At 46.3% G+C, this 18,564-nt stretch overlaps 1 protein-coding gene across 1 annotated transcript in view; it reads left to right on the top strand.

The window, feature by feature from the left end:
* The window catches only part of GPAA1 (glycosylphosphatidylinositol anchor attachment 1), a 129,302-nt gene that overhangs the window by 30,951 nt on the left and 79,787 nt on the right, over positions 1-18,564 (top strand). Inside the window, exons 4-5 of the mRNA XM_078686537.1 lie at positions 12,445-12,556; positions 13,452-13,599. Of these exons, the coding sequence (XP_078542663.1) occupies positions 12,445-12,556; positions 13,452-13,599 (260 nt within the window). The remainder of the gene's footprint in view (positions 1-12,444; positions 12,557-13,451; positions 13,600-18,564) is intronic.

Here is an 18,564-nt window from a genome sequence, read left to right as displayed (position 1 = left end):
ATAAAGCAATGAGTACAAGTGAAGGCAGTTAAACACTCCTGAAGCAGTTAATAAAGAGGAGGAATGCTAATGGTCAATGGATTGTCATGCTCTGATTGGATGGTTTTAGACAACAGTTTTTTCCCCATGGTTATTGGGAAATGTTTCTTTTGTTATCTCGTTGCTGGAAGACAGAATCCTTGGCTCCCGTCCTGACATGGAATCTACTGTAGCATGGGGTGGGAATGAGGATGGAAATCAGGAGACGTGAATAATGGCCTCTTTCCAGCATATATACTTGATGGAGACCATTGCACATCTCAGAGGATTTGGAACCATCTGGATTCTAAGGTTGCCACCTGGTATCTTCCTGTGGCTGTGGGGGTGAGAAATGTGGTATGCATATCTTTATAGGGTACTGTTGGGTTCAGGAGCTGTATGTGAAGTTCTCGGTGAGGCTGAGTTCAAACATAGTCTGATTAGCCTTTTCAAGTCTTTAAAAGAGGTAGGAATATGCCCATGTGTGTATGGAAACCATTTTGCTGCCTCAAATTTCCCGTGCTTGAGCAGTTGTAGCGACTGTCTGTGCAGGATGACCCTGTAAGTAACACCTTGCAGTGATTCCTATGTGATGTGTGAGAAGCTGGGATTCTGTTGCTGTAACTCCCCCACTTTTTTCCAGACTACTGATGCACTTTGACTTCATATGTCCTGGGTCCCTGCCAATCAGATTCCCAGTGCCTGTGTTCTATTCCCCAAAACTGCACTTTGTACCTAATTTGCCACAAAGACTGTGTCTCCCATGAACACCAGATTTGTTCAACAACAACCTCTGGCCCCGTTCGGAAACCGCGAATCGGCACCACTTTGCACCTGCCGTCCACGGCCCCCGCTCGGGTGGGCAAACACCAAGAGGAGGTCTCCCTGGCGATCCTGACCCGAGATCCGGCAACCCCTGACCTGCCTCAAGCCGATGCCTGCAGCCTCAAACCGGAAGGTCCCCCCAACCGCGACCAGGAGCTGGTAAGAAGATCTGACCCTAAAAGCCACCCATGGCCTTGGGTGGCCCAACCGACGGTGCCTAACCAACCCACAGCATCCTAGCTTACCTCTCGAAGGGGTGGTTGCACCCAGAAGACCTTCATCCCCGGGCCTACAGTGCATTTGCAAACCGGAGGTTCCCCATCGCAAACAATAGGGCGCCCGACGTCAAAAATGCACCCTGCACCCAGCTGCCCTAGTGCCGCTGAGAGTGGACCTTTGGTGCTCCTTTTTTCCCCCATTTGCCCTGAGCTAAAGTCCGGAGCTTTGTTCCCACAATAAAGTGGCCTGCTCGTTAGCAGCCACCAACCGGTGGCCCCCTATCCCCATTGGATAACATTGGGCCTCAGCACTCTGCACCCGGCGCCCTAGTGCCGCTAAGGGTGTAAAGAGAGTGCATCCCTGACCTTGGGGGACCACTGAGTCTACCCCCTCAACTCCCACTACCGAATACTTACCCTAAAACCGATAACACTATTTTCCTCCACAGGATAACATTGACTGTTTTTCTTGGAAATGTTTCTAAGTGTTGAGTTTGAAAACCTAAAGAAATTCTTTAAAATTGTACTAACAAAAATGATTTTACTTACCTGCTTACAGGAAATGTCCCAGTGTAGTATCCAGGTATATTACACTGTGTAAGAAAAGTGACTTACCTGTAATTTTACTAAAACACTCATTCAAAGTATATGTACTGTATTTACAAAGCATTGCATTTCTCAGTAACAATACTGTAAGTCAAAACAAAGTGCATATACAATTACACTCCAAACTGTATTACAACTCCTGGGAGATTTGCCTGAGGACCCCCGCTGGGTTATACCGCTCTCCTGTCACTCTTTTGCCCTGCCGTGGTGGGTGGACTCACCGAGTGCAGCAGACAGCAGCTACCAACATCCTGGTGGGACTCTGTGTCCCAGGGTGAAACTCCATTCATTGCCTGCAGCTACTGAGGGGGAGGCGTCATCACTGTGCTACAAAGCGCTGCCTCAACCCCCACGGGATGCGTGCGGGCCGCGCCCGGGCCCGTCCATGCCAGGAAGAGGCAGGGCCACCCCCTGACATTCGGTTTCAGCACTGTGCAGCGGCACAACCAAGGTACTGATATTTTAGCTCTGGCCTTATGCCCTTAGGAGTAAAAATCACCATAGGTGTAATAACTTTATTTTTAGATGTCCTTTTAATCCGGAAGCGGAGCATTCCAAGTAGCCCTCTATTTGTTCACTGGCCACTACATGTCTGGCCTAGTCCTGAGCTAGAGTCTGTTTGGACTTTTAAAATTCTATCACTTGTATTACTGTTGTATCTCTTTTTGTTCTTGTGCATTGTATATTCGAATAGAGTAGCATGGACAAAAGGAAGGCTGTGGATGTCCTGGAGGGAGGAACGGTGGTAAAGGGCAAGAAGACCAAAAGGTTGAGTAAACTCCCAAAGTCCAAAAGCAGTAACCGTGTTATGGACCGCATAGACAATCTTATTAGTGACTGTGAAGAGATCTTAGCAGCCCCACTGGGCATCGATTGCGGCACGCCCGATATACCCTACACTAACTGCCCATGACCCCAAGGGTTGTTGTATCTATACCGGACATGTTCAAAAGATCAACAGTGAAGGAACCTTCACTGTCTAACATAGTCGACATCCCACACTCAGGGAAGACACCCACCTCACCCTCTTGTTCCAACTCAGTCAATGCAACCCACTTTGAGCCTGAAATAGCGTGCACTAACAGATTTGCCCCTTTGATGAATGTAAATGAGAAAAATTTGTTCTCACAGTGAATAGAAGGGACAGGGTCGGTTGATCCAATGCAAGTAGTAACACCCCTTTGTTTGTGTAAGTGTTCATGTTCAGGCCAGCTTACCACTCGGTTAGCGGAATTAAAGGAACAGACATGTAAACTCATAGAGGTAGCTAACTTACTGAAAAGCATGACTGACAAGTTATCAAACATAATGAAATTGTCCACTCAAAATACATCTCTAGCCAACGTTGGATCAACCATGCCTCAGCAATTTACCAATAGAGCACCAAATACTGCTCGCATTGGAAGAACATGTATAGAGTCCAATATTGCTTCAGAGGTCCCCCACACAGTTGGCGACAAAAGATATTATTTAAGCCAGGCTACAATGTATCCCACAGCCTATAACAGCCGAGATGGGCAGTGTGGGCCCCGTCTGCAAAGTAAGGGACCAGGAGACCATGTTAGTTCCTTTCAAAAATCTTTACGGTCCTCTGGTCCATCTTTAAATAAGGGCAATGCAGGTCAAGAGAAGTCAACCATTCGCTCCTTAAAACGCCAAATTCTTCTGACCAATATCCTCAAACTGTCTCCTAGTCTAACCATCGAAGATGAGCCATCCCTGATTAATAAAAGCATCCAATGGTTACGTCGCGTGCGGAAGGGCAGATCAGTAATAAAGGAAGACATACTTTCCGCTAAAAGGCTCATATCTAACGGTTCTTGTACAGATCATGTGTGCCTTACATTGGAGTCCGTAGGCCTAATAAATAACCTAGTGGCGTTCGAACGAATGACATCACACTTGATTACAACTAACATCAGGATAAAATACAACCACCTACTTTCAAACATCAGCCTCAACTATAATAAACTAGCCCAAGTTTGCAATGAGGACTCCTCTCTAGAAAAAGTAGATTGATGCTTAAGGAACAATCCCCCTCCAAACCATCCAGAGGAGGAAATATACAAAGGGGGTGCTGTCAATAGCCTATCTAGGGCTACTTCTAATGTTGGCACTGGTGGGCAGGGGTTAATGGAAGGGTCAATTAGGCACATAGCAAGCCCTATAGACATTTCAGATATTTTTCTTGTTAATCACAAATCCAGCCCAACAGGTATGTGCCCTGGGAAACCATATTCAGACAGACGCCTGGACCTTTTCCAGCGCACATGGTCAGACTCTGCTGACATATGCCTTTTGGAATATAGCGGGACTGCATTCCAAGATACCATCTACTGACTGGTCGGTATTTATAGAGGAGTATGACATATGGGCCTTTCAAGAAACATGGTCACTCAACCAAATTTACCACCCAGGCTATCTACATTTTTTAAACCAGCACTCTGTGGACAAAAAGGTAGACCCAGAGGAGGGCTAACCATTTGGGTGAGGCAGCATTCTGGTTATAGGATTGACGAGGTTCAGATAGATAGCCCCGATATTATGGCCATTCTTTTACGTCAACAATCTCTTCCCCTCCTACTAGTGATTAATGTACATGCAAGAGGGATGGCGGGAGGTAAATCATTCAACACAATCTCTACACTTGACACCTTTTTAGATACCAATAGAGGCCGAAGTAATTTGTTGATCGCAGGTGATTTTAACTGCTCATTCGAGCCCCCTCGACCAAGAGGATGGCAGACTTTGTGCTGAAGAGGATGCACAATGGAGCATCCCATCCTTCGATTTACTACTGATAAGGAAATGGAATTGGGGCTGCACTTCAATTGAAAGCTTTATGTTTGGAGAGAGGTATCAGGGCGCCAAATGGGAGGACACCCTCAGATAGACTGGGCTCTCATACTTATTGTAATGGCTCAAGAAGTAGCCATATTGACTATTTTTTTATAACTCTGGAGCAATGGTCTTCCCTTATTGATATGGAGGTTTATGAGAGAAGTTTAAATGACCATAACCCACTGCTGTTAAAGATGCAGGTGCCATGTCTCCCACCGATCCAGCCACAGATAATTGAGGAGGTGACAGCTGACGTCCTATTATGTAACGATATGAGGAGGGTTAAATGGGCCATGATTATTGAAAATGACACCGCACTAGTACAGATGAAGGAAGCAGTGGAGTGCACTTTAGCAGCCCTTCAAAACACAACTACGCAGGGTGAAATTAATGCTATAATTTTACAAGCTCACGACGACATGTTTGATAAACGTAAATCTTTTTTCGTCCAAGCTTATAAATCAAATCGAAGGGTTATTCCAAAGCCAGTAAAAATGGTAACATTAGGCATGTAGAGAAGCCTCGAAGCAGCTGTCCCTTGCTAATAAATCAAAAGATATGGGTAACATTAAATATACACGGAAAATATATAAAATGCAACAACATAAAGCTAAGAAGGAGTGGGATGAACAAAGATGGCAAGATCTCTTCCTGGCAAGGAAGGAAAAAAGCATGCAAAAATTCTGGCAGCTTGGTAAATGGAGTAGTGACGAAATTAGGCAATCTCCTGATAACCACGTAGCACCCGACCAGTGGGTCTCCCACTTTGAGGCACAATTTGCTGTTATAAGTGGTAGTAAAGACCAGTTTCAACTACCCAAGCCGAACACTAGTGTTTTTTGATGGAGAGGTAGAATCTGCCCTGAATGCGATACCAAGAGGAAGGGGCCCTCGTCCCTGACTGTATCCCAGCTGACTTGATTCTACACGATAAAGATAACTGGCTAAAGTACATCCCGATGCTGGCCAATGCGATAGCCAGTGGAGCTCCCATTCCTGAATCCTGGCGTGGTGCCGAAATATTACCAATCTATAAAAAGGGGGACCGATCCTGCCCCAGCAACTATAGGCCAATCAGTCTAATCGATTCAATCCAAAAGATTATTGCTAGGCTAGTGTTGAGCAGGATTCAGACCTGGATCACAGATAATGACATACTATCGTCCCGTCAGGCTGGTTTCCGCACACACTTAAACACTATAGACCAGGTCTTTAGGTTTATATTAATCTACTGGTGAGTGGTAATTATTGCAGGAGGAACCATCTATGAGGCATTTATCGACCTCAAATCCGCTTTTGATATGGTTCCACGCAATAAGCTATGGGCCGTTCTAAAAGATCTAGGGATGCCTCTAGAATTACTAACACTGGTAGTAATGTAATTGTAATGGTATATTTATATAGCGTGGCTATCACTCCGAGAAGCATTTTGGCGCTGAGAAACGGAAACCCCGATGGAAAGAAGAGGTGGTTTACTGCAAGGCAGTAGGGATGGGGGATCAGATCAACATTTAGCATAGAGTGTCCTGAGCAATGAAGATCCAGGTTTTAAGTGCCTTCCTAAACAGGTAATTTGGCTGAGTTTTGGGTGAGTTTGTTCCAGGCCTTTGAGCCTATGACCGTGAGCGATTTTCCTCCCTTTGACACCAATCGGAATGCAGGTGTTTTCAGGAGATTGGCATTTGCTGATCTCAAGCTTCGGGAGGGAACATATTGCTTGAAACCAGTTCAGAGTTATTGGGGACCCCGATAATGGAAGGGCCTGAAAGTGTGTTTGTGAATTGGTAACCAGTGTAGGATATCTAGTGCCATTGTTGCGGATGATCACCTGGGCCATTTCAGTTCCTGCTCTATAGTTCCTGCGTATAGACTATTGCAATAATCTAGCCTGGAGATGATAAGGGCAACGGCGACCGTTTGCCTTGCCGAGATGGGAATTAGTTCAAAGAATTTCTTGAGGCTTTTAATGATGTGAAAACAGGTCCCGGCAACTGTCAGGGATTGCTGTTTAATCAATAGGGTAGTGTCAAATTTGTATTCCATTGTTTCTGACCACGTTTACTGTGTTTGGAGGAGTAGTAGTATTTTCTGGCCACCAGAGTTTGGGTGAAAAAATATTTTATTGACCTAATGGTAACATTTCAGTTTTTTACGAGTTATACCTCAGGTGGTTATGGTTCATCCAACTGAGGGTTGCTGTGAGACAGTTGCAGAGGTTTTCTTCCGCCTGGGTAGTGTCATTATCTAAGACCAGGATTAGCTGTGTATCGTCCGCATATGAGATGGTGTTTATATTGAAGGATATTAATTTAATTAGCGGGGACATATAGGCATTAAAGAGGGCCGGGCTAAGACTCGAGCCCTGGGGGACCCCTGAGAGAATTGCCTTCTCCTGAGAGTTATATTGACCTAATGTGATCACTTGACGGCGATCTTGCAGGAAGTTCTTAATCCATTCTAGTACAGTGCCAGATATGCCGTATGATACGAGACGGTCTAAAAGAATGACGTGAGACCATATCAAAAGCAGCTTACCGGTCTAATAACACTAAGATTGCTCTCTTTTCCTGGTCCAGGGCTGCTCTCAGTATTTCAGTCGTATACAGTAGTGTGGATTCTGTGGAGTATTGTGCCCTGAAACCTGATTGATTAGTGTGCAGTGCATTGGTTTTCTCCAAAAATGTTGTAAGTTGCCCGTTTACACATTTTTCAGTCAGCTTACACAGACTCGAGAGGAGCGAGATAGGGCGTAGGTTAGAGAGAAAAGTTGGATCCGCCCATTGTTTCTTTTGGAGTGGTTTGACTGCAGCCAGTTTCCACTCTACTGGGATCTTTGCTGTGGAAAGAGTTGATTATGTTATTTATGTTGGGATTCACAATATCTGAGAGTGTATAATAGGCTAGGAGGGCAGGGATCGAAGGGAGATCCAGATTTAATGGACTTGATCACCAGACGCGGTTCTTCCATTGTAATAGGCTTAAAGGTCAGCATACTTGCTCTGCCTGTCTCTCCGGGAATATCCTTGAACGTGGAGGTGAGAGTGGGGGAGGAGAAGTCCCTAAGTAGTTTCTGAACCTTCTCTTCAAATAAATCAGCTATCTTATTGCAGAGACTCTGAAAGGGGGGAATTTCTTGTTGTATACTTTAAGGATTTGTGAATAGATTGACTATTTTAAAAATCTCTTTTTGATTGTTATTGGTAGTTTTAATAGCCTCCGTATAATATGCTTTTTTGGAGGTTTTGATCAGGGTGTGATATTTTCTGAGGGGTCTTTTGAAAATTTTGAAGCTCCTTTACATCGTAGTTTCGCCGCCATATGCGTTCTAACTACCTAACTTGTCCTTGTAGTTCTTTTAGAGATTGTAAGTACCATGGGGCCAATGGTTTCTTTTTTAAAGAACTATGACTTGAGACCGGGGGTACCAGCTGATTTTTCAGGGCATGTATCCACTGCCCTACAAGCGGTCTGTCTGCTGTGGGGTCTCCTAGCATGTTGGGTCTGTCCATGAGGGCTTTGGAAAGCCACCTAGCCTTGTCTTGTTGTGAGGCCTTGTTATAATCCCTACTAAGAGGCCTATTCTTAGTCAAGATATCAAAGGGAATTAGTTTATGGTCTGTCCATGTTTGATAAACGGGAGGCCTGACTTCAAGGGTTTCCAAGTTTGAACATATACAGTCCAACGTATGGCCAGCCCTGTGAGTGGAAGATATGGAACGTTGTTCTAAGCCAAGTACGTCCATTTTCTCCTTGAAACAAATAGCTCCTGGGTCCTTGTGAGAGTCGATGTGTAAGTTAACATCGCCTAGTAACGTAAAATTAGAGAACCTTAGAGCTAGTGTACTAATCAACTCTCCAATATTCTCCAGGAATTCTTTATGCGGACCCGGGGGGTGATGAAGTAGTGCTCCTGCGAAGGAGAAAGAGTCATGTAACTGAATACAGAAATTAAAGCCCTCTGCTCCTTTCAGGTCATGTAGTTGGTGTATAGTGCACCTGAGAGTATCACGGTAGATAATAACGAGGCCACCCCCTCGTTGTAGCGCTCTAAACTGAATGAGTCAAACTTTGCACAGGTACGATGGGGCTGCCAGGGTAATGTCACGACCAGGTTTCCTGTATCCAAAGGGGTCCGTCAAGAGTATGTGTCGGGCCCCAACTTTATTTTCGTTATTTATAAATGGGGTCGTTAACTATTTTTCTTCATACCCTGCTGACGCTCCCTCTCTTGCAGAATTCAAAGGTACCTATACTTATGTTTTCCCATGATACCCTTATTATTTAAAAAACACAAGCAGGGTTGCAGAGCGCACTGAAAAGATTTGAAGACTTCTGTGGTGACCATGAACTGGTGGTTAATGTGGAGAAAACTAAGTTCATAGTTCTCTACAAAGATAAAGTTACATCAAGTTGCAGCTAGAACAAACAGATGTTTTTACGTACTTGGGCATTACACTGGGCAGGAAGCTAAACTGGAAGCCACAGATTGACCTAATGATCCTTAAACACTGTCAATTGGCGGGAGCATTAATAAAAGAACAGAGGCTCTCCAAAACGAAGCTGGTAGACCCTGTATTAAAGATCTATAACACCAAGGTTCGGGCCTCCATCTTATACGGAGTGGAGCTCTGGGGCTTTGATAATTTGTCACCTTTAGCCACAGGTCAGACGAAATTTGTGAGAGCCCTAACCGGTCTCCTTCCATCTACTCCACTCAAGCCCCTTTATTCCGATTTGGGATGTTGTACCTTGGAGGTGGAAGCCCGATATAGACCACTAGCATTCTGGAGAAGAATATAGTCTACCCGGAGTTGTCACAGTATGTGCAAGCGTTAAAAGATGTTGGAGACGCTGATTCATTTTGTAAGATCTCTTGGCTACATAAGATTAAGTGTAACTTGGTGAACATGGGTTAGAGCCACTTGTGGGAGGACCCAGCTGGTAACCTATTTGCATCCCAAAAGGTTTTTAAATAAAGCGTACTGGTCTTTAGTCAATGCCCAAAGCTCATGACTAACTAAGAACACCTCATTGACCGGTATTTTTTTGGAGCATAAGCCTGACTCCTTGTACGAAAATGATTGGCACTTCATATCTAAACCCAGCGATAGGAAATTATTCCATCTATTTAGGGTTGGCCCACTCCCCGTCAAATGCTTCACACAAGTGTCTCAATTCACTGAACAGCAAATGTGTATCCTGCCCTGAGCAGGATGAGACTGTTTCCCACATCCAATTTGCATGTCCCGCCTATAAGTCTCCTAGGGACAAGTGGCTCAAGCCAATATGCACCAACATGGGTACCAGGTCATGTGCTACCGCCCTTCGAATATTAAAGACCAACACACATGAGCCCATAGCTACAGCCATAGCCAAATATTTGGGCATATTTGGGCTGGATGTGGGGAATTCGAGCAAATATTTTGAAGAAGCAAGAGTCATTGAATGCTAATAATATTTGTGTAGAATTATGATTATGGTCTTTGCACCTTAGCACTCTTTGCTTAGAGGAATCCTGCCCTTCCAGTGATTATGAACATGTTTTATTTTAAGAATGTCTGTAGTGTTATGATGAAATGGTAGTAAATGCACTTAACCCCTTGCATGCTTCTGCTGGCCAATGGCCGTCGCCCGCACTACCTTCGTAGTGCTGCGCATGTCCGTTGGCCGACGTGGCCCCGCCCACTCCGCTAAACCGCCCCACCTCGATGGAATTGCCGCCGCAGTTAAAGGTAGCAAGGCACAGTAGATTGACATTGTTTTTAATCCTTTTAATGTTTTATCATGACTGTCTAAGTTTTTTCTACAATTAAGCACTGTAAATATCAAGTTATACTGTCCAGTGACCGGCACAGTCGCTGTATCCTAGTGCTAGTATATGACTACTTGTCTATTTTTTTATTATGACAATATAAATATTATCTGTTTTTTATGATCTGCACGATCGAAATAAAGACCAATTTGATTTAAGTATATTTACTGCAGAGTATTTATTACTTACCTGTGCCAGGCTTGCTTGTTTCTAGGAAATAAAATAACTAAAAGAATATTTTTATACAAAAACAATTGGTCTGAAGTTCAGTCTTTGAGTGTGTAAAATCATCTGCTGATTCAGTGTGTACAACAAAAGCTTAACAGTACCCTCCGATAACGCCTTACTGCTCGACCACACTACCACAAATGGAGAGTAAGGTGCTATCTAACTTTACCTCTGCCTACCTTTGGGGGACCCACTGGACTTAGTGCACACTATACCCCACTTTGGTATAGTATATACAGAGCCAGCATCCTACAATATGTTCTTAAATTTGATACTGAATGGGCTGCACGAGAATGACTAGTCCATACCTTTAGTAATGAGCACCTTTGTGTTTCACATTAGACTTCAGTCCCATGCAGCAGGGCTAGGAGGGAAAGGTTTGCAGATGAATTGGGGGACAATAGTCACAGTTGGGGAAGAGAGTAAGGGGTACAGATCTTTGACGTAGACGTTGAAAATGGATGGACAGGCTTAAATATTCTTGAGGCAATGCCTTATAAACAGTGTCTTACGGTTTGAAATCTGTTTTGCAATGGCAATGATTTTTTGGGGTGGAAAAGTCAAATGCCACATTAGAGAGAGCACGTCTGCCTGGTAAGTGGGTGTGTTAAGATGGCCACATTGTAGACCAAAGTAGACATTTTCAAAAGTGGCAGAATTCTATTTGGAGCTTGTGGTCAAAACGATCTTGTAGCAGATTAGCTCGTCTGCTGTGTGTTGCTACTACTTGTTTGCTTAAATCCACACTATACAATAACTTTGACATTTTAACTGAACCTAAATATTTATCAACAAATGCAATATTTCTTCTGAAGTATTTTAGTGAGTAGTTGTGTCTGAGTACTGTAATATTTAGTCAGCTTCTCAAAACAGATTTAAAGCTTGCTACTTCCTTTTTGAGCATTGTAATGTGGATTTTGACTTGGAGTTAATTGATCTAATTCTCCTGTCCCCAATTCACGGTCTAGATCTACCTCTTCCATGTCCTAAAAGTACGCATGACTTTGTATTAATGTGCATTTAAATATGAATATTGGAATTACAATGGAATTACCTGGGTCATGGTATGATTGTAACTGGAATGCCTGTCTCATACTTATGATTGTTTATTTGAATTGAGTTTTGGGTTTCCCCTATCATCTTTGTGGAAGATAAGTGACATTATTTAGTTGTACTCTTTAAGTTAAGGATTGTAGTAGCAGGAGTTCAAATGGTATTTAGCATAGAGCTACAGATGGATCCATTCCAGCGAAGAATTGAGGTGTTAAAAACAACGATTCTTTCATGAGTCCGGCTTAAAGTCTTTTTTTTTTTTTTTTTTAAATTACTGTATAGCTACCCCTCTCTTTTTTTCGAGACCTCTGAATCGCTGTTAAGTAAGGGGCATGGACTCGTCTTGACCCATCAGCTTGCTGTTATTCTTAAGTCAACCCCAACTCTCACCACATGTGCTGCAGAGGTTCTTGAACTGTTGCTTTAATGTGATACCTAATATTATGTCTTCTTTTTCATCGCTTTTAGTCTGTCTCCCCTGTATGTAGGTCCCGTTTTGTAACTCGTTATTCTTTGTGATATATTGATACATTTATATGTCATTAAAAGCAGGCTTCTGACGTGATCTGAACTTTAGATTTCACCCAGCGCCTGTTGACAGTAAGAACATCAATTTCAGAGAGTTTAGAAAGGAAAATGGTATTCGATACGGCCAGAACCAGCTTCTTTTCTGGCTGTCTATTATCTCCAAACAAATATTACAGTACTGTTTTCTGTGGGATGAAATTCAAAGTCTCCTTTTCAGTTCTTTTGGAGGTCTCAATGTGGCTAGTTACCAGACCAGGAGAAGCTGGCTCCTCCTCTTATGCTGACGCTCCCCTATTTTCCTCATTGCATTTTCAGGGGGGTGCCAGTGGCTTGGCTTGAAGAGACTATGGGGAACCTGGGCCTGGAGGTGTACACACAGACCTTCTCCCGCAAGCTGCCGTTTCCAGATGAAGCCACAGAGAGATTTGTAGGTATTGGGACAGATTTATGTGGAGGATTAATTATTTCCTGTAACATTGTTTCCATAATATCCAAAGTGACTGATGCAAATCTTCAACTTAAGGCAAAAACTAGATTAGATAGAGGGTGGTAAAGAGCAAAATCAATGGAAGGAACTAGACCAAAGCTCCAAAGTGATGTTTGCAAGTCGCCTGAGCTGTGAGATGAGGGTTTTAGTGGACGGTCCTGAAAATCAAAGTTAAGGGACTGTGAGTCAGAACTGAGAACATCTAAATTCATTTGAAATCTGTCCAAAGCATTAGATGAGCATTACATTAAGGTTTGTTGTTTCAGAAAATAACCGTTTTCAGCACCCCACAGCCAGAAGAAAGGAAGCCACAAGCATACCTGTTAGTCTCAGAGTTCGTGCTATCCTTGATTGCCATGACTGAACTTTGACAAGCTTGTTACCTGCTCAGTATTTGAATAAATGGCTCCTCAATATTGCTTCTTGCTGCATTCACAAATGGGTTATAAGTTCTTTGAGGTCCAGACCAATATTAGTGGTATTAGATAGATTAGAGGCACATGAAACTGAATCTTACTGCAAGAATATTAACTAAAGTTGATTATATATTTTTTAAAGATCCTGGCAGACATTTTGACTCTAAGCCAAAAAAAGCTGCACGGCATATCAGGCTTGCAAACAGCAGTGTTCTGTTCAGGTTTCACAGATCTCCCCACCTTACTTCATAGAAAACAGAAATTTCCTCCAATTTAAATGGATATGTCCGCCCCACAGGCTGTATTACTATACTATCATTGGGTTAGACAGGTATTCAATTCATTATAATGCTAATATTGCAGTATGACAAGATATTCTGGTTACTCTGTAACGTGTGTTTCTTCTCACTTTAATGCAGCTCGTAAAGGGAACTAACGTGTACGGGATCCTGCGTGCTCCAAGAGCGGCAAGCACAGAATCACTGGTGCTAAGTGTGCCAATCAGTGAGGGAGGTCGCAACAACCAGGCGCTGGGTCTAATGCTTGCACTAGCATCCTACTTCAGAGGTAACTGCACTCTGTTATCCCACTAGGTGCGCAAACAATAAAGGCTCAGACCTTAAGCAGCAGAACTATCCTTAAGGAACACTGATCATACCTTAGACTGCTGTGCTGCCCTCATGTAACAAACCATGCTGGCTCACACCTTTCACTGCAGAGCTAACTTCCATGTAACAGGTCCTAGAGGCTCACATGTAACGTGGGCTGCGCAGGCTCAAATCTTAGACTGCAGAGCTCTACCCTAACAACACTGACTATACAGGCTCACACATGAAATTGCTGAATTCTCTCCTGGTCGCACCACTCTTTCAGGTGCATACTTGTAGTCATACCTACTGGGTAAGAAAGGTAACAGTAGTGATACCCACTGGGTAAGAGTGGTCTTAAAGGCTTACACCTCAGATTGCAGAAACATAAGTCGTACAGGTTGACCTGGTAGACCGCAGAGGTATCTTGCTTGTTATGTAGATCTTACGTTCTTTGTGGGTGGAGCTACTTCTCTGTCTTAAAACATCTTTTCGGTTAACCCCTTAGACAACAAAGCCTTTAATTGGCTTACACAATCTTACAAGTTCACATGGGCATCCAGGTGAACCAGGATGGGGACCTGTGGCAACAGTACTTTACTTAACCCTGAGTAAAGGTCCTTTTTAGGTTTCGACCTGGCGAGGGGCAAAGCCCCTCCCAGATCGAAAACTATTGTCTACAGTAGGGATGTTCGGACCGCCTCTGTTTCCAATTGGCTAGCTCCATAAATGGAGGCTAGCCATTGGGAGACAGAGGCTGTCAATCGCGCTTTCTCTTGAAAACGCGATTCGGGGGCGTTTCTGGTGCTTTTTTTAAGCCCCGCTCCTTTGTCCCGGGCCGCGCTGCGATTGGCTGCCGGCCCGGGACACCCCAGTGACGTCATTTCCCGGGCCGCGCTGTGATTGGCTGCCGGCCCGGGACACCCCGTGACGTCAGCCAATCACAGCACGGCCCGGGACCTGACTTGTTTCCCTAACCTCTAATTATTCTCTGCAGGTTTCACCTAATTCACGAGAAAATATGCAAGGGTGTGATACTTCTACCACAACGTGAAGCCAACTCTGTATCGGTATAGTAGTAGGAGCTCCTTTGTTTGTATTAGTGTTGCGTGAACAACGTAGATAAACAATACGTTTGTAGCCGAGTAGTGAAAGTGTTTTGCATTGTGCGGAGCTCTGTTTTGAAGCACACTCAGGACCCTTCTGTCGCTGCTGACGAGTGAATGAGCAGGCAGAGGTCGTCCCCTCTCCACCGCCTCCTCCCCCGGCGCTTACCCAGCATACCGAGCGCTGGGGTTTAATACCAAGATGGCTGACAACGGTATGGAGGAGTACGAGAAAGAGGCGAGCTGCGTCCCGGTGTTGCACCCCGAGGTGAGCGAGGTGGTGGCCTCCCGCCACGTAATCCCTACCCTTGCCCGGTGACAGCATCCCCCGCTGGCAGGAGGGGCGCTGTCTCATCGCACACCCCGCGTGTTTGGGTTAGGAGCTGCCGCAAGCTACGAGGCTCTTGTGGGGGCGGAGGAGTCCTATGTGTGTGCATCCGCTGCTGGGTACAGGGCATGGTGTCAGGGCACCCATATAGCAGCCGGCCCTCCCTCACCTGGGGAGGAGCCGGGGACGAGGCCAGGTGACAGCTGTGTGTATGGGAATGAAAAAGGGCACCGAGTATCCACTCAGATGGTGTACCCTCCATCCTTCCTGTCAGCTGTCCGCATCCATGGGCCTCCCCATCATTTGAGCTGAAATTCTTAAACGAGAAGCGCAATCATCACTCCGAGGGGAAAATACACTGCTTCCTTTGTGGTAGCTGTCCAAATAAAGTAAAAGATACACGATAGAGCTGTTGCACCCATGTTTATTTACGTCTGCGTTAGACCAAACCGTACATCCTCCTTCCTTTCTTCTGCACACAGGGAGGGATCCCCAATTTTACTATCTGCTGCAAAAACGGGGCTTCGTACTGGACGATGATTCTAGTTGCGTTTCATATGTTTTACTTTTTTGGCCATGCCTTGTCATTGTTGTTCCCTGTGGCCTGTGAAAAAGGTGCGGGTGCTACTGACTCACAAACACAGATGACCCAGATTGTTTCCCATGTACTTGTGTGCAGCCTTTGTTTGTAGTAAAATGTCGTAATGTGGTGCGATCACTACGCACTGCTACTCAAACTGATAGTCTGTTAAGTATTTTGTTGTTTTAGTACTTTTAGGAGCAGTGAAATGCAGCAGGTAGCCTGTAACGGGCTAAGGCAGTGCTAAATGCGTTTTTAGTAGTTCCTTTTTAGGTTTCGACCTGGCGAGGGGCAAAGCCCCTCCCTATTCGAAAACCTTTGTTTTCAGTAGGGATGTTTGGACCGCCTCTGTCTATCATTGGCTAGCTCCATAAATGGAGGCTAGCCATTGGGAGACAGAGGCTGTCAATCGCGCTTTCTCTTGAAAACGCGATTCGGGGGCGTTTCTGGTGCTTTTTTTAAGCCACGCCCCTTTGTCCCGGGCCGCGCTGCGATTGGCTGCCGGCCCGGGACACCCCCGTGACGTCATTCCCGGGCCGCGCTGTGATTGGCTGCCGGCCCGGGACCTGACTTGTTTGTTTGTTCTCTCCTTTATGAGGTAAGTTGTGCCCCCTCCTGCCTGCTGTCCGTGTCTTTTTCACCCCCCTCCCGCCTGCTGTCCGTGTCTTTTTCACCCCCCCCCCTCCCGCCCGCTGTCCGTGTCTTTGCCCCCCTCCCGCCCGCTGTCCGTGTCTTTTTCACTCCCCTCCCGCCCGCTGTCCGTGTCTTTGCCCCCCTCCCACCCGCCGTCCGTGTCTTTCTTTTCGCCCCCTCCCGCCCGCTCTCCGTGCCTTTGTTTTCGCCTGGCAAAGGCTCTTTCAGGGCCATCCACAGACTCCATCAAAGAGCGTATCCGTGCCGAGGTGTTACTCTGGCGGCTTCATAGATGCGGCAGCGCCCGCACCGTAGCTTCGTAGGGGAGGGCATGCCCAAGCTCTCGGCCGTACACATACATGTTGCCACGTCCCAAAGCCTAGCATGAGGCCGACCATATTAATGTTTTTTTTGTTTTGTTTTATATATATATACGTATAGCATTTTAATTTTATGGGACACATTTTGCAGACTTGCCCCAGCCGAGCGGGCACCGAACGCGAGGGTTAGGCGGGCCGCGGTGACAAGTGGGGGGCCTGGAAGGGAGGAGTGTGTGTGTTTGACTGTGATCAGTGCACTGGCGGCAGCTGCTGAGTCCGATCGGGAGCCCCTGACAATGATGTGGGCAGGAAGCGCGCTCTTTTTTCAAACAATATATACATATATATTTTTAAATTAGGGGGGCGGGGGGACACATTTTGCAGGCTTGCCCCAGCCGGGCGTGAGATGTGGGCAGTGTTATGAGGTCGCAGGCGGCCAAACGCAGCAGGGTGAGGCCGTTAACGTGTTGGCTCCATTAAAACATTTCGGAGCCTTCTGCTCAGATTTGGGAGGGGGCACCGAACGAGGGGGATAGGTGAACCGCGGTCACAAGTGGGGGCCGGGAAGGGAGGTGCCTTAAGCGCGAGACGTGGACAGTGCTACTGGGGTGCGGACAGGCCACACACAGCGCGGAGAGGCCGTTAACGGGTGTTGGCTCCATTAAAACATGTCCGAGGCTCCTGTTCATATTGGGAAGGGAGGTGCCTTGGGCGCCAGACGTGGACAGTGTTACGGTGTTGCAGGCGGCCACACACAGCGGGGTGGTGCCGGTGAGGCCGTTAACGTGTGTGGGCTCCATTAAAACATGTCCGAGGCTTCTGTTCATATTGGGAGGGGGCACGGAACGAGAGGGTTAGGCGGGCTGCGGTCACAAGTGGGGGCCGGGAAGGGAGGCGTGTGCGTGTGTTTGACTGTGGTTTGTGCACCGGCGGCAGCTGCTGAGCCATCCCATGACAAAGGCGGGCTGGGAGCCTGCTCTTTTTCAACCGGCAACGGCCTCTCCAGCCCCCGCTCCCTGCAGAGGGCGGGCCGGGGCCGGGCTCTCCCGCCTCACAGGGCGGGCGCTTGGAGCTCCCGCGCAGGTCCGCAGCTCCTCCATATAATCAGCCTGCGACAGTTGTGCATCGAGCCCCCTTTGTTGGGGAGCGATTCCCCATTGAATTGACTGATTGGGGAATAAGTGGGTCGAGAGATGAGTGAGGGATAAATGCGCAATAAATTTGGGGCTAACACGTTTTATGCCAAATAAATGGAGGCCAATTCTTATCGCCCTAACCAAATTACTGGTTTACTGCCTCCTAGACAGCTGCCCTATTTACTTGGAGGCTGCCCGGGCTAATTGTGTGTAATCCTCCGGCTGGAAAGGACTTTTACCGTTTCTTATGAGGTCTGCGGGCCCACCGGACAGATAACGCCATCAGATTTCCCTAATCTGCCCTCACTTTTGTTTGCTTCGGGGGAGCTTTTGTGAGCAGCTGGGACGGTAGAAATGAGGCCGCGCTTTCTGGAAGGATACGAAGAGCTGTGTCTATGCTTCGACCGGTTTATCCGGTGCATTTGTTCAAATCAAACCCACATTTAGGTGTAGATTCGAGTAGCGCTGTCAAAGTCTGCCTTGGCCCTCTCTGCGCTATCTTCAGGGATGGCAAGCATCATAAAGCAGCAAACATTTCAGCATTTCTGAAATAAAGCTAACATTTTGCACCATCGGAAAAAAAAAAAAAAACATAATCAGCCTGCTGTCCGTGTCTTTTTCACCCCCCTCCTGCCCGCTGTCCGTGTCTTTTTCACCCCCCTCCCGCCCGCTGTCCGTGTCTTGTTCACCCCCCTCCCGCCCGCTGTCCGTGTCTTTTTCACCCCCCTCCCGCCCGCTGTCCGTGTCTTTGCCCCCCTCCCGCCCGCTGTCCGTGTCTTTTTCACCCCCCTCCCGCCCGCTGTCCGTGTCTTTGCCCCCCTTCCGCCCACTGTCCGTGTCTT

The sequence above is a fragment of the Lissotriton helveticus genome, chromosome 4_1 (assembly GCF_964261635.1).
Source record: "Lissotriton helveticus chromosome 4_1, aLisHel1.1, whole genome shotgun sequence".
Classification (NCBI taxonomy): Eukaryota; Metazoa; Chordata; class Amphibia; order Caudata; family Salamandridae; genus Lissotriton; species Lissotriton helveticus.
Note: the sequence above shows the minus strand (reverse complement) of the source record. Positions and strands in the feature narration are given on the sequence as shown.